General features: G+C 33.8%; 1 protein-coding gene across 1 annotated transcript; it reads right to left on the reverse strand.

Moving 5' to 3' along the window:
• Positions 1-4034: 4034 nt before the first annotated feature.
• Positions 4035-10572, reverse strand: emc4 (ER membrane protein complex subunit 4). The gene is made up of 6 exons (XM_059354918.1): positions 10439-10572; positions 8474-8618; positions 7925-8039; positions 6867-7020; positions 6628-6788; positions 4035-4647 (listed from the first exon to the last, which is right to left on the reverse strand). The coding sequence occupies exons 2-6, from the start codon at positions 8575-8577 to the stop codon at positions 4612-4614; spliced, it is 570 nt and encodes a 189-aa protein (XP_059210901.1). The 5' UTR covers positions 8578-8618; positions 10439-10572; the 3' UTR covers positions 4035-4611.
• Between the last annotated feature and the right edge of the window lie 4412 nt (positions 10573-14984).

Raw genomic sequence — 14984 nt, forward strand, 5'->3', positions numbered from 1 at the left:
ATAAAATCCTATTTCAGTCAAGTTACTAAATTATTATCAAAATATGGTTTTAAATACCAAAGTAAATTTATAAAAAAGGCTAATTTCCGGAAAAAAATAGAACAAAATAATAATAATAATTTAGTAAAAATATATTTATATGTTATATATATATTTTCTAAATTATTTTATTTAAATTATTTAATTTTTTTATTATGTGTGTGTGTGTATGTGTGTGTGTGTGTGTGTGTGTGTGTGTGTGTGTGTGTGTGTGTATATATATATATATATATATATATATATTGATGGGAGTATTTCTATTTTAAAAAATGTATTTTTCTATATTTAATATATTATTAAATCAGCTTACAACTGTTATGCACAAGCATGTAGGTATTAAAATATCTTATAAATAAATCACAAGAGAAAGTATTGTAAGTATTATTCCCAAAACACTAATGAAACAAAGGTCCTTGAACATATCATCAACATTTATTAATCTATTTAAAAAAAACCACAGATTTCTATTTCTATATATATATTTGTGAAGTAACTAAGAATACACTTCACTTGAGTATTTAGTCCACCATATTCTACTATTATTGAGAAAACCATGAAAAATGGCTAGATATCAGCTCTTAAATTAAACTCTTATGAGCTATTTTTGTCTAATAATGGTCTAATAATTGTTTCTATGACTGTATTATATTATTCAGTTGTGTAAAGCAACTAATTTGAATACATTCATTTAAGTGCTGTAGGCGTACATATAGGCATTTTGAGCTACTTGCACTTTACTTGACTATTTTCATTTTCTCCCTCTTTATATTTCTAGTTCACCACATTCTACAGTCATATATTGTACTTTTTTTACTCCATTACATTTCTTTGAAAAAATAAGTTTCTATGTAGTTTCTGATTACTAATACAAACTAGAACTATCAAATTAATTGTGATATTTTATTATAGAAAAATAAAGTTGATTTTATTGTAGCGTATTAGGCGAATGATACGTCTAAAATCAGAATTATGACATGACATTAGGTCAAATTGTGTCAAAATCTTTCTTATAATTTTTATATTATAATATTGTATCCCGTATGTTGACTTTAAATGTAATATTTTAATGGGAGTATTTCTATTTTTTTTTTTAAAAGTCTATATTTAATATATTATTAAATCAGCTTACAACTGTTATGCATAAGCATGTAGGTATCAAAATATCGAATAAATAAATAAATAAATCACAAGAGAAAGTATTGTAAGTATTCTTCCTAAAACACTAATGAAACAAAGGTCCTTGAACATATCATCAACATTTATTAATCTATTAAAAAAAACCACTGATTTCTATATTTATGAGTGTCACTCTTTGGAAAAATGTTTTAAGAAAACACTGCATTCATGACACGCCTCTCTAAATACAGGGATTAATTGGATAATGAATATACTTGTGACGTCTGTGTATAGAAAAAATAAGAATACAATGTCTTAAATCAAGTATATCAATATGCAAAGATATCTTTATAAGATGTCTGGGAAGCAACACAGTAATGATATAAAATATTGATGTATAAATGACTTTAAAGAGCCAATAACGTCCCCATGACTTTGATCTCATGTCTCATGTTTGTCCAATCTAAATGTTCACCTTTCATCCCTATTCATGCACGACTGCGACAAAAGCTGAGCGAGCTTTGTGCGACTACTCGCCTCTCAAGTTTTCTCTCTGCCCCACCTGGCTGCTTTTGTTCTCCCTGCAGGGTGTTGCTGCTGATACCAAACACACGCCCAAAAACAAGAACTTTAACAAGCAGGACCAAGAGAAACAGGGAATGTTTGCACATTTTTATTAAATTATATTTATAATATTTATATATTGTTTTGATATTTGATTTGACTCCACCTAGTTTTTTTGTTTTTTTTATTGCTTTTATTTTTCTATCATTCTGTTCTTTTTATGGTTGATTTCAAGCATAAATGAACATTCTTTATTTTTGTATGTGAACAAAAAACAACAACAATAAACCCAATATTTATATATGTATTCCAGACTTCCAGACCTCAAGAAAACATTTCAAATTTCATTCAGTTATTTGAGTTACAGCAGATTTATCCGAAACATTATAGGGTAAAATATGGATCAAATAGAAAATATTGAAACTGTGAAATTTAATTGCATTTTTTTTTTTTTTTCCCAGAAAATCAATCAACAAACAGTTTATAGATAAGATAAGCAGGCATACACTATTAATATACACTTTTGGCTAATCCAGCAAGTTTAATACCTCAAAAAGTACAAAAAAATATTTACATAAAGCCTATTTTCTCATTTATATTACTCAAAATGACCCAAAACAACCAGATATCAAAGGTAAATTTACTGTAAACAGTATGTTCGCAAAGAAAATGTTCTAAAGAACCACACCTTGTGGTATATGATGTCATATTGCACAACCATTCTTGTATTATTTCATCATATTGTTATCTTGAGATATTGAACCTGGTTTTCTTGTGGCTGTAACTGAAAAAGCTTATTGTCTTGAGCAAATAAATTCAGTTTTTTCCCCCAAGCAACATGGTTTCAGTGAAGGTTTCAGTGAAGCTTCTAGACATCTAGTTTGAAAGAAAACAAGCTGCCTGTAGCTATTAACATAACAAACACAGCAAGAATACATTAACCCTGTGATCCCAAGGTGCTTTTTTTGTTGTTGCACTTTTCACATTTTACTCACTCTGGTCTTGTGGTCATTGCAATATATAAGTCCTGCAGCTCTATTATATGGAATCAGCAAAATAATGGCTAGAAGTGTGAATAACTCAAAAAATGTCTTATTATGACATCTGATAAATATTTATTTTTAAAATTGGAATAAAATGTACTTTATATTTACACAACACTTTTCCAAGTCCCACAAGTGTCAATATTGGAAGAAAAAAAATTGGGTCTCCACATGCTAAACATATTGAACTATTTGCATTTAACAGCTTCTCCTGTCCTCTCCTCTCAGCTCTGTGGAAACAGATTTTCACTGAATATTTGTCACATGACAATATATTTATATATAGAACACTTTTCAAGTGCCCACAAGTGTCACAAATATATATATACCGGTACATATAGAACTATTTACATTTTTACAACCTCTCCTGTCCACTTGTCTCATGTCTGTGTAAATTTGTCTCGTGACCAAGAATTTAAAGTTTTTATTACAGTTTATTTTGATGATGTTTTAAATGTGACATGTAGAATAAAGTGATTTTGACAGATGTTACTTTTTCTCACAGAAACTTTTGAAACCTATGACCAGTTCAAGGAGTGTCAGAAAGTTCAACTTTTCGTATTTTTACAGTTTCTTTCTACGCTAAACGGTGTATATTTGGCGATCGAACCCCAACAAGCCATTGAAAAGTTGAATTTCTCTGATAAATTATTTTGAATTAATTAGAATAAAATAGAATTTGTATTAACAACACGTCACGAATATACATTTACATATTAATATTGAACTATTTACATTTTTACAACCTCTGCTGTCCCCTCCTCTCAGGTCTGTGTAAGCAGCCTGCAGTTCTGTCTGATTTTCAGTGAATATTTGTCACAAGACTTTTGTCTCAGCAGAATCAATCATGGTTTCAGTTTCGCTGAGGAGCAGAATTTAATGTTTATAACAGGATCTAGTTATTACAAATGGTTTATTTTTAATGTTTTAAATGTGACATGTAGAATAAAGTGATTTTGACAGATACGTCACAATTTTAAGCTTTGTTTTGGTTACTTTTTCTCACAGAAACTTCTGAAACCTATGACCAGTTCAAGGACTGTCGGAAAGTTCAACTTTTCATGTTTTTACAGTTTCTTTCTACGATAAACGGTGTATATTTGGCGATCTTCTAATGTAAAAAAAATACATTTCATTCCCCTTCAGCAGATTAACATAAACACTAGTACATTAAACAAATAGGAAAAAACAACTTGTGTGCACATCTCTTTAGAATACTCAGATGTAAAATTTCCTTAATTCACCCAACACATTTATTGACACAGTTGAAAGTTATTTCAGCCAATAAGGATTTATTTATTCATTTTATAGAACATTTTCATGTAGCAAATCCGTATAAATTAAACAGACTCATAAATTAAAACAGGTTAGTAATGTTGCTGGCTGGCATGCTGAAATCCTGCCCGTCACTACAAGAAAAGAATAAAAGAAGAAAAAAATACTCTACTGCAATAAAACCTAACAGAACAAAGCTTTACAGATTGTAACCTCCATTTGTATTAATAAAGTTATGTTTTAATAATGTTAACCAAAAAAAAGGATAATAATCCTGCATTCTGTTCAATAACCTCATTAGTAGCCTTTTGTTAATCATCTTGAAAAAAAAATACAGTAGTTCAACATGAGGATCTGCTGGCTTTTAAACCTTTATTAAAATATGAAAGGGCAACAACATGAAGTAGAGCAGCAGGATGAAGTGATTAAAGTTTCTGTCAAAAAAAAAAGGCAAAAGGAAAATGTGTGTTCGGATTTGACAAAAGTCTGTAACTGGCGGGTAAAAGGTGGAGAATGTCCAGTAAATATAACCTCTGTAGATATCTCAATCTGGTATGTGCACGCTGCGTCCTCTTCACAACACCATCCCTCCACCCATGATCTCCATTCTCTGTTGACAACAATAGAAAAGGGTTAATATTTGGAAATAAATAAAAAGGAAGATGATGTATGTTGAATATCTGTGATCAAAATTAATTTCTTCAAATAAAAACATGTTAAAAAAAAGAAGACTGGAAAGTAGGCCTGGGCAATGAAATTTATTTTACACAATATATATATATATATATATATACACTTCAATTTCTTGTTTATTTTTATGCTTGGTTCAACTTAAAGGTATTTGTTTGGACGAAGATACAAAAAATAGCTCACAAGAGTTTAATTTCAGAGCTGATATCTAGAAATTTTCAGTGGTTTTCTTGATAATAACCAAAATGTATAATATACATTTATATATATATATAATATATATATATATATATATATATATATAAAACGAAATAATAATAATTACTAATCACATATTTCTTAGAATTTTATTATCTTGATATCACGCAGTCTCATGTATGTGCAAATAAAATAAATAAATAAAAAATAAAATAAAAAATAAATAAAATCCTGGTTCTGTTTTTACAATAAATTGCAGCAAGAATAATCATCTTGACAAAATCACCACTCATTACGGACCTTTAATCCCTGGATTGCATTATAATGTCAGTGTGTTTCTGTTATTTTGATTTATTAATGGAATGACAAAAAGGTCATATTCTGCCCTCTACTGGCCTCAAAGTGAACAGCAGCCAGGATTCATGAGGATCAGAGAGCAGATGATTCAAAACCCCAAAACCTGAAGAGCTTGAATCATTTAGACCAGGGGTCTCAAACTTGCGGCCCGCGGGCCAATTGCGGCCTTCGTGACGATATTTTGTGGCCCCCACCTTGGTATGAAAGTTTAATGTGAGTTTTATATGAATGGCACTTTACCATGTTGTGTGTGGAAGGTCCCTTTAATTACTATTTTTGGGGGTAATGTTGTGCCCTTTTTTGGTAATTTTGTGTCTTTTTTTAATACTTTTGTGTCTTTTTTTGGTCATTTAGGCCCCGTTCACACGAGGACGCTCGCGGGTGAAAACGACAAAATATTTTATCGGAAGTGCCTTTCGTTTAGACGGTGACGGCGTTTTGGGGGCTCACGTCTGCTCACGTCACGTATGTGTTTACGTCACATACATGCTCCAGTACAGGAAAATAAACAAACGTGGGATTATTTCCATGCGTGGGACCTTCAAACTGCTCTGGCAGCTCTAATAAACTTACAGGAGTCTTTCCACCAAATGTACAGGATATGTAGAGATAGTATTAGTGAACAGAGAAGGATCTGGAATTACCTCTATCACATTTTGGATGCAGCAATTGGTGGGAGGCGAGCCAGACGGCTGTGAACGAGACCTGGGAGATCTAGTGATGGTGGAGAACTTTGTGGAAGGAGTAGCTGATGAAAATGTGTGGCGTGAAAACTTCTGCATGCCCAAAGATGCTCTTATCGCTTTAAGTGATGCCGCCTGGCTGCATACAATCGAATTTCACACACTTGTGCGTCACCGTATGCAACAGATTTCCTCCCGAAAATGCTCGTCTAAACGAGGAATAAAAGGTGAAGACGCGACGCCACTTTTGCGTCTTCTGTTCAGACCATCCTCGTGTGAACGGGGCCTTAGTGTCTTTTTTAAGTAATTTTTTCTGTCATTTTGTGTCTTTTTTGGTCAATTTGTGTCTTTTTTGGGTCATTTGGTGTCTATTTTAAATCATTTTGGGTCTTTTTTGGTAATTCTGTGTATTTTTCTGTCATTTTGGGTCTTTTTTTTTTGTAATTTTGTGTCTCTTTTTGGTCATTTTGTGTCTTTTAAAAGTAATTTAGTTTTTTTCTGTAATTTTGTGTCTTTTTTTAGTAATTTTGTGTCTTTTTTTTGGTCATTTTGATACTGCCTCCAGCAGCCCGCAGGTAATTTCAGTTTGAGACCCCTGCTTTAAAACGACCAACTGGCAGCAAAGGAGCCTACAGGTGCAATTTTTAGTGGAGCTGATTTACCTGCGGCGGTCCTATGAAAGCCAGCCAATCAGACGAGTGTGTCGGGAGCAGTCCCATCGACTGACACTTGTAGATGGCCAACGCCGAGCCCAGCAGGTTCCCCACCAGGTAGACGAGGCCCTGCAGCCACTGCTGACTGGAGCTCTCTAACAGCTTGAAGGCTGCGGGGTTAAATTAAAGAGGTCAGCGTTAACAGTCACTGGGTAATAAATGAGGATTTAAATATGCAGGATACTCACTGGCAGACATGGACATGAGCGCCTGTATGGGCCTCCACGCCATCATGCACACCATCATGATGGGGAAGATGGAGATGGTGTTCCCCGACATGTACATGATGAACAGGTTCATGGGGATCTGTTTCAGGGGCCCGAGGGCCACGTCCCAACAGCGCTGCAGGGCAAGAGGGTGATTCTCATGAACATGGTGCAGCTCATAGCAAAAATCCAAGAGCACTGAATACATATTTTCTTTGACCCTTTATAACAAATACAATCTGTTTAATATGAATTTATAATCTATTTGAAACATTTTAAGGTATTTTCTGACATTTTTAGAGACACTGAGCAAAATTCAATACCGTAACACATTTTTTAATAGGAAAAAAAACAACGAAATTTTTTATCTCTTTTTTTTTTCCTTGGTTAAGCACTTAAATATGCTCAAGGGTAGCTGGTATCACCAAAATTTATTTTATTAAAATATACACACATTTTAATTCAAATGATTCTACCATTACTGTAACATTTAACCACTCTTCAGATTCAGATCACTTTTCAGATTTTGTTCTTTATACATTGTTAAAACCCATTATATTTGATTATATTTTGTTAAATTATACATTTTTAAACAAATGTATATTTATTTTTATGAAGTTTATTAAATATCTATTGTATATAAGTGTGAGGAAACCATGACATTTTTATCTGGACGCATTACGGTAATGAATTTGTGAATTAAAAATATTTTTTAAAAATATAGAAAATATTATTTTAGCACAAAACAATGAATTGTGCCTCATTATGGCTATATTGTTCATTGATATAAAAGTGAAATATATTTAGTTTAATAAAGTATGTCCTTATAATCTTCACAGACAGAACTTAGACTGGCTTCATGAGAATCACCCAAGAGTCACAGGTACATACTCAGCATTTTTATATTGGTGTAAAACCTCAACAAATATTTAGGTTTTGTAAATGATAAGCTGAATACTTCAAAACCATGATGGTAGAAATACTGGCAAAGGAAAGAAAAATATTTTGATCTAAGGTAGAGGTTCTCCTCCTTGCTTTACCTTCTCCACCAGGTTCTTGTCCGTCTCCTGGATGCTGGTGTCGGGGACGGGTTTCTCAGAGTAGCCGATGGGGTAAACCACGTCTCCCTGACCGCCCTGACGGTCGCCACGACTCCTGCAGCACAGACACTTTAGCTGTTATTCACTGTGAGCAACTTTAACATCAATATGGTTCGTCCTTAACCCTTTGATGCACAACATGGGTATAAAGTGACACAACTTAGTTTTTATATTCTATATCTTTGCAATAAATTAATTTTATCATTCAGTATTGCAGGCTTTCCTCAAATAACTTGTTTTTGATCATCATACATCCTAATTTTTTGTTTTCATTTCTTGATTTTTTTTATAAAATCCCTTTTTTATCACTACGCTTCTAATGCACAAGGTCATTTTTGACCCGTGTTGTGCATTAGAAAGTGTTTATATGTTGTCACCAATTTAAAACCTGACAAAGAAGAGACAAATATTAATTATCCTAATTTGTATTTCCATCAACAATGTGAGAAATGTTCCACATATGTTGTGAGGTTTTGTGTTTTAGTTTACCTGGTGTTGCCCAAGCTGAGCTCCAGAGCCCACTTCATCCTCCGGGCCCCGCTGCCTCCTCTCGTCAACAGGGCTCCTCCTCCTTGTCCCCCCGGAGACGCCATGTTTACCGTCTTCACTGTTGGACCTCAGACACAGAAAGCTCCTACAGATATAAACAGAAAACAGAGGGGCCTTTATTTTTTGTTCAGCGCTCTACAAGCATCTTCCTGGGTGTGAAACAGCCAAAATACAATCAAAAGATAACATGTCACAATAATAAAAGGTATCTCAGGAAAACCAAAACAGAGTTACAAAAGAAAAAAAAGATGAATGTATATGAAATAGACAAATCATCCAATCTAATCTCTACTCAATTCACATCACATTTTTTTTAATCATAACTGCTTTTTGTTATTGTTTTTATGTTCTGCCATTGTACTTGTCTTATTTAATCTATGTATATGTCACTTAGATAGGACGTTATTTATTCTGCAGTTGGGAAATTAAGTCATCACAGCTGGTTAAGAGACAGGTTACAAAGATATAAAGATAAGAAAAAAACTAACACTAAAAATAATAAAAAAGTAAACTAAAACTAAGCATTTTCCACACAAAAAAACGAATTTAAAACTAGCTAACTCACTCTAAAAACGAATTAAAACTAACTGAATTTGAAAACAAAAAATCACAACAAAATTAAAATGAAAATTAATGACAAATCCAAAACTATTATAACCTCAACTAATCAAAATAAGTGATAAATGGCCACATGTTTTTGCTATTTTAAGTTTCGCCTTTATGTTTTTATGATTTAAGTAATATTTAGTTTTTGGTTTTGATAGTCGGAGAGAAAGAACCCAGTCCATTTGTTATGGTTGCTTCGATATGCATTTTCCATCCAATTTCCACATTTACAAAAATAAATGAGTTTTTTTCTTTTGGTATTTTCTTATTTTTCAGTCTCATTAAAAATAGTAGTAAATGCTTAAGCTGAATAAATAAAATGGGAAAGAAAACCATTTTTATGGTTGAAATGGCAATTATACTTTCTTAGTTTTATTATCTTTTTGACAGGTATTTAGGAAATGCTTCAATTGTTGACTGTGACAAGTACAGTGTCCGGTAGCGTCCAGTGTCTTGTCTGGTCACTCAGATTGTGAGACGGCCAGCTCTCAGCAGATTTAAACAAGGTCCATACGCCTTCCATTTCTTAATGATGGGTTTAACTGAACTCTGTGGGATGTCCAGTCAGCTGGACATTTTTTTGTAGCCATCCCCTGACTTTTCTCTGAGCTTGGAGTGTTCTTTTGTCTTTATGTTGCAACTATAGCAGCAATAGTGATGAACCAGAGACTGGATCTCTGGGACACAGATGCTTTTATACTACGATCACTTGACACACATCAACTGCACTCAAGTGACCTCCATTTCACTAACTGTGACACTGGTCAGTTACTTTAAAAGGGTATGAATACTTATGCAACCATTTATTTTACCTTATATATTTCTAATTAAGTGATACTATTGTGTAAAAATCTGTTTTCACTTTAATATTAAAGAGGGGTTTTTTTGCTAATTATTTTTAAAAAGACCAAATTATATTGACCATGATTTCACGTGTAAAAGCAACAAAAGGGTGAAACATCCAAGGGGGATGAATACTTTTGCAAGCCATTGTATATGTACCGGTTTGTCTTAATCTGGCCCGTTAATCGACATAAAACCCCCAAAAGAGGCTTTAACGAGCAAAACTAATCATTTCTAATAAAGCCGATTTGATTGTAGCAACAAGTAACATCACAACGTTTCTCATGTGCGAGTAAAATCAAAGTTAGAACGACAATTCAAACAGAAAAATAGATAGTTATAATAAAATTACAATGCCATTAGGATGCTACAAACACTTGACGTCGCTGTTGTGAGCTCAAACATGACATTGTATCTAAAATAAGTCAACAAACCGTCACTTAGTATTACACTTACCTCAAAAAAACATCAAAACGCCCGCTATCTGGTTTATTTGTCGTTATTTTTGGATGAAATTAGGGGAAAATTAGCTTGCTGCTGTGCTGTGGAATAGGTCGACCACTCGTCGCTCAGTTTCCGGGGCACGCAAAGATGACGCTAGCGAGGCGATACGTCATGCGTCATATCCGCTCTTTAATCGTTTTATAAACAAATGCTTTTAACTTGGAAAAATAATGCGAAACTGTCAAAAATAATGACTTAATATCTCAAAATTATATGGAACTTTTTCCAAAATAATAACTCAGTATCTTAAAAAAGTAAGAAACTGTCAAAATTTAATGACTTGGTATCTCAAATAAAATTAAATCCAAGTTATGTCAAAATAATCACATGGTATATCAAATATGAAACGTCAAAAATAATGAGTTAATACCTAAAAAATAGTACGCAATGCTGTCAAAATAATTACTAAATATCTCAAAATAGGACCACACTTTGTCAAAAATAATAATAATAAGTATTTGGTATATCCATTTTAAAAAAGGAGGAATATTTCAATCATAAAATGCAACCATTTCATATAGCAAAAAAAAAAAAAAGAAGACAGAAAAATAAACAAAATAAAACAGCAAAATAAAATAAAACTTGTTTTGGCTGTAAAAAACGTAGATAAAGATTAAAATGCATATATAAAAACATACATAAAAGCAACAATAAATAAACACCCGTGCAAAGCATAGCAGGGACAAAACTGTTTTTGTGTCTTTTTGTTCTACACTTACGGATTGTAAACCGCGCCCAGAGGGGAGGAGCTGACACTCTGTGTGCAATGGATGGGAACTGTCATTTAAAATTGAACCAGTAATGCGCTGTAATTGTTTTGTGTACAAGGTCTCCACGTTGAGCTGTGGCTCACCAATCAGTCTGCTAGACCACTTTACTATTTGGTTGACTGAGTTTTTATTTTTCAATGAGAGGTTGCCGTCGGGGTGTGTGCGTTACAGGGGCCAGTCTATACCACCCCTATGAATTTCATTGCCTTAAGTGTTATAGTGTGGTCACGGTACCAAATATGAAATTAGACTGCCACCACAGCGCCACCTAGGGGCCGATCAATAAAACCTTAAAGGGTTATCCTCAGGAGGGCATTGACAATAATTGTACCAAGTTTTGTATAATAATGCACAAACTATCCCTTTAATCCTCATACAGAGTCATTTCACAGTGTGGTATTAGTACTTTTTACTGAAGTAAAGGATCTGAATACTTCTTCCAGCACTGTCCTTTTTACTTCTTTACTTCTTTATTATTATTTTTTTATTATTATTATTTTGTAATTATTATTATTATTTTTTTATTTCTTATTTTTTTTAAATTTTATTTAAAAACATTTTTTTTTAATTTTAATTTAATTTAATTTAATTTTTCTGCGCTTCTGCGCATGCGCGGGTTTTCAACGCTTCTGCGCATGCTCGGCTTTTCAGCGCTTCTGCGCATGCGTGGCTTATCAGCACATGCGCAGAAGCACCGCAGGGCCGCACATGCGCAGAAGCGCCGCGAGGCCGCACATGCGCAGAAGTGCCGTAAGGCCGCACATGCGCAGAAGCGCCGCGGGGCCGCACATGCGCAGAAGCGCCGCGGGGCCGCACATGCGCAGAAGCGCCGTAGGGCCGCACATGCGCAGAAGCGCCGCGGGGCCGCACATGCGCAGAAGCGCCGTAGAGCCGCACATGCGCAGAAGCGCCGCAGGGCCGCACATGCGCAGAAGCACCGTAGAGCCGCACATGCGCAGAAGCGCCGCGGGGCCGCACATGCGCAGAAGCGCAGGGAAAAAAATAAATAAATAAAAATAAAAATTAAAAATATATTAAAAAAAAGATAAAATTAAAAATATATTAAAAAGATAAGAAATTAAAAAAAAAAAGAAAATTAAAAAAATAATAATCATTTAAAAAAATAATAAAAAAAGTAAAGAAGTAAAGAAGTAAAAAGGACAGTGGTGGAAGAAGTATTCAGATCCTTTACTTCAGTAAAATATACCACACTGTGAAATGACTCCACTCCGCTCATTTAAACTACCTAATAAACTTTAAGTGGTTTAATTTATAAAAATGGGTAATAATTTTAAATGTATCATGTTTTTCATTTTAAATCTTGACCTGAAAAGTAACTTAAGCTCTCAACTAAATGTAGAGGGGTAAAAAGTACAATATATGCCTCAAAATGTAGTGGAGTCGATGTATAAAGTTACATAAAATGTACATAAAAGTACCTCAAAATTGTACTTTAAGTCCAGTACTTGAGTAAATGTACATAGTTACTTTCCACCATTGCTACCTGCCTCTTCTAACTTATACATATCAGTTAAGAGTCCTCCTTCAGACACTGTATGAGGATTAAAGGGATAGTTTGTGCATTATTATACAAAACTTGGTACAATTATTGTCAATGCCCTCCTGAGGATAACCCTTTAAGGTTTTATTGATCGGCCCTGTTAGAAAAATTGCATGAGGAAACCTTGAAAATTGATAATCTGTCACCAACAGAAAAAACCTCACCATTTTTCTGCGCAGTTCGTTGATGGGGAAATGAAGAGCTGGAGACGTCCAAGTTCTCAGTTTAACATAGTTTTATTACAATACGTCAAAAAATGTGCACTTTACAGAGATCTCCGGGTTCAAAAACTCATGTCCCTGAATACAAACAGACGTGTTTCCGTTCGTGAAGTCTCAACCACGACTCTCTCCCTGAACCCATTAAAATACTAACATTTGTTTACAAAACATGCTGGTCGATTTCTTCCAGGAAGTTCCGCCTTCTTGATCGCCGATTCGCCAGTTTTAATTAACACAACGCCACCTGGGTGCTTGCTGCCCCAGACAAGGCCATCCTGCCCTGGCCTCTTCTCCAGAACATTCAACAAAAACCTCCTGCCTTGTTGTTGTGTCTCACAAAGATAGTATGTCTACAGAGTCAAAGGATTTTCACTGTCTCACATAGATTCTAAAAGTCTAAAAAATATGAAACAGACAATGAAATATATGTAGTCAAAGTTTCTAAACCAAAATTAACACACCCACATAATCATTGTATCAAAATCATATTGTCTGACTTAATATAAATGCATAGAGATATTTCACCCAAGGTTTGACCTTTGATAGTGACCTGCGTCACACACAGAGACAGAGAACAGAGACAGACAACAGAGGAGCAGAAATCAAGCATCAAATCATTTACCAAAATAGAAAATAATCAATTATTTTAACACTATATCAATATAGTATAATTGGGCCATTTTTAGGCATTTAAAAATTTGACCATTTTTGACAAAAATCAACATATTATAATATGACTTTTTTTGAAAGAGTCATTTTTGTTCATCCCATAATATGGTGTGTTTCTGTAATGTCTGGCATATTATGTTATAATATGTATCAACAGACTATAATAGACCCATTTTAAGCATTTTAGGCATTTTAAAATTTGATCATTCTTGACAAAAATCAACTATAGTACTTTAACTATATGCTAAAGTATGACTTATTTTTTTTTTTGGGGGGGGGGGGTCCTTTTTGGACACCCCATAATATGGTGGTTTTTTTTTTTGTTATATCTGGCCATATTTTGTTTTAAAATGTATCAACAGAGTATAAGTGTACCACTTTAAGGCACTTTAGAATTTGACCATTTTTGACAAAAATCAACACTTTTTTTAGGGGGTCATTTTTGGCCTTTTTTTGGACAAACTATACTGCCACATTTGCCAACAATATATGTTATACATGTAATACATGTACCAAAATATGGTGTTAATATGTCATTTCTGGTATATTATGTTTTGATATGTATCAACAGAGTATAATTGAGCCATTTTATGCATTTTTAAATTTGACATGGACATGCTACCATGATTTTGAGGCTAATGATGAAGCCGACCACACTACACCAATTCTGGCAAACTACACTGGCACGGAATTCATTTATAAACAGGAGCCAGGACAGGAAACTGAACGGTGCAGAAACATGTCCAAATATTAGCAATGAACTTATAAAGCATGACTCTGGTGGGACTCGAACCCACAAGCTTTGAATCACTTCAACTGTGCTAACCTAGAGTGCCCTATCAATTGCGCCACAGAGCCTGTTTACACATTTTTATACATGTGGTAGTATAGTTTGTTCAAGTATAGGTAAAAGAAAAGACCATATTATGGGATGTCCAAAGATGTTTGAGAAAAACAACATGGAAACAGCCAAAATGGCCACCAGGAACTAACCAGTGGGTGACATCATGGTCACTGGTGCCAGTAACGTTATACAGCTTTTAGATATAATGTCATCCTGTCAATCCTTCATCTACTAAAGTGGAAGACTTTGACCCTGACGTGATTTGAACACAGTACTGGACTTAAAGTACAATTTTGAGGTACTTTTATGTACATTTTATGTAACTTTATACTTCTACTCCACTACATTTTGAGGCATATATTGTACTTTTTACTCCTCTACATTTAGTTGAGAGCTTAAGTTACTTTTCAGGTCAAGATTTAAAATGAAAAAC

The sequence above is a fragment of the Centropristis striata genome, chromosome 17 (genome assembly GCF_030273125.1).
Source record: "Centropristis striata isolate RG_2023a ecotype Rhode Island chromosome 17, C.striata_1.0, whole genome shotgun sequence".
Lineage (NCBI taxonomy): Eukaryota > Metazoa > Chordata > Actinopteri > Perciformes > Serranidae > Centropristis > Centropristis striata.

Bases quoted from the DNA above. Each gene is read 5' to 3' on its own strand.
- emc4 (XM_059354918.1), bottom strand. From the start codon at position 8,577: ATGGCGTCTCCGGGGGGACAAGGAGGAGGAGCCCTGTTGACGAGAGGA. The intron at 8,040-8,473 runs GTAAACTAAAAC...TCTGTGCTGCAG, and splicing joins CTCAGCTTGGGCAACACCAG to GAGTCGTGGCGACCGTCAGG. The intron at 6,789-6,866 runs GTGAGTATCCTG...TTAACCCCGCAG, and splicing joins GCTCATGTCCATGTCTGCCA to CCTTCAAGCTGTTAGAGAGC.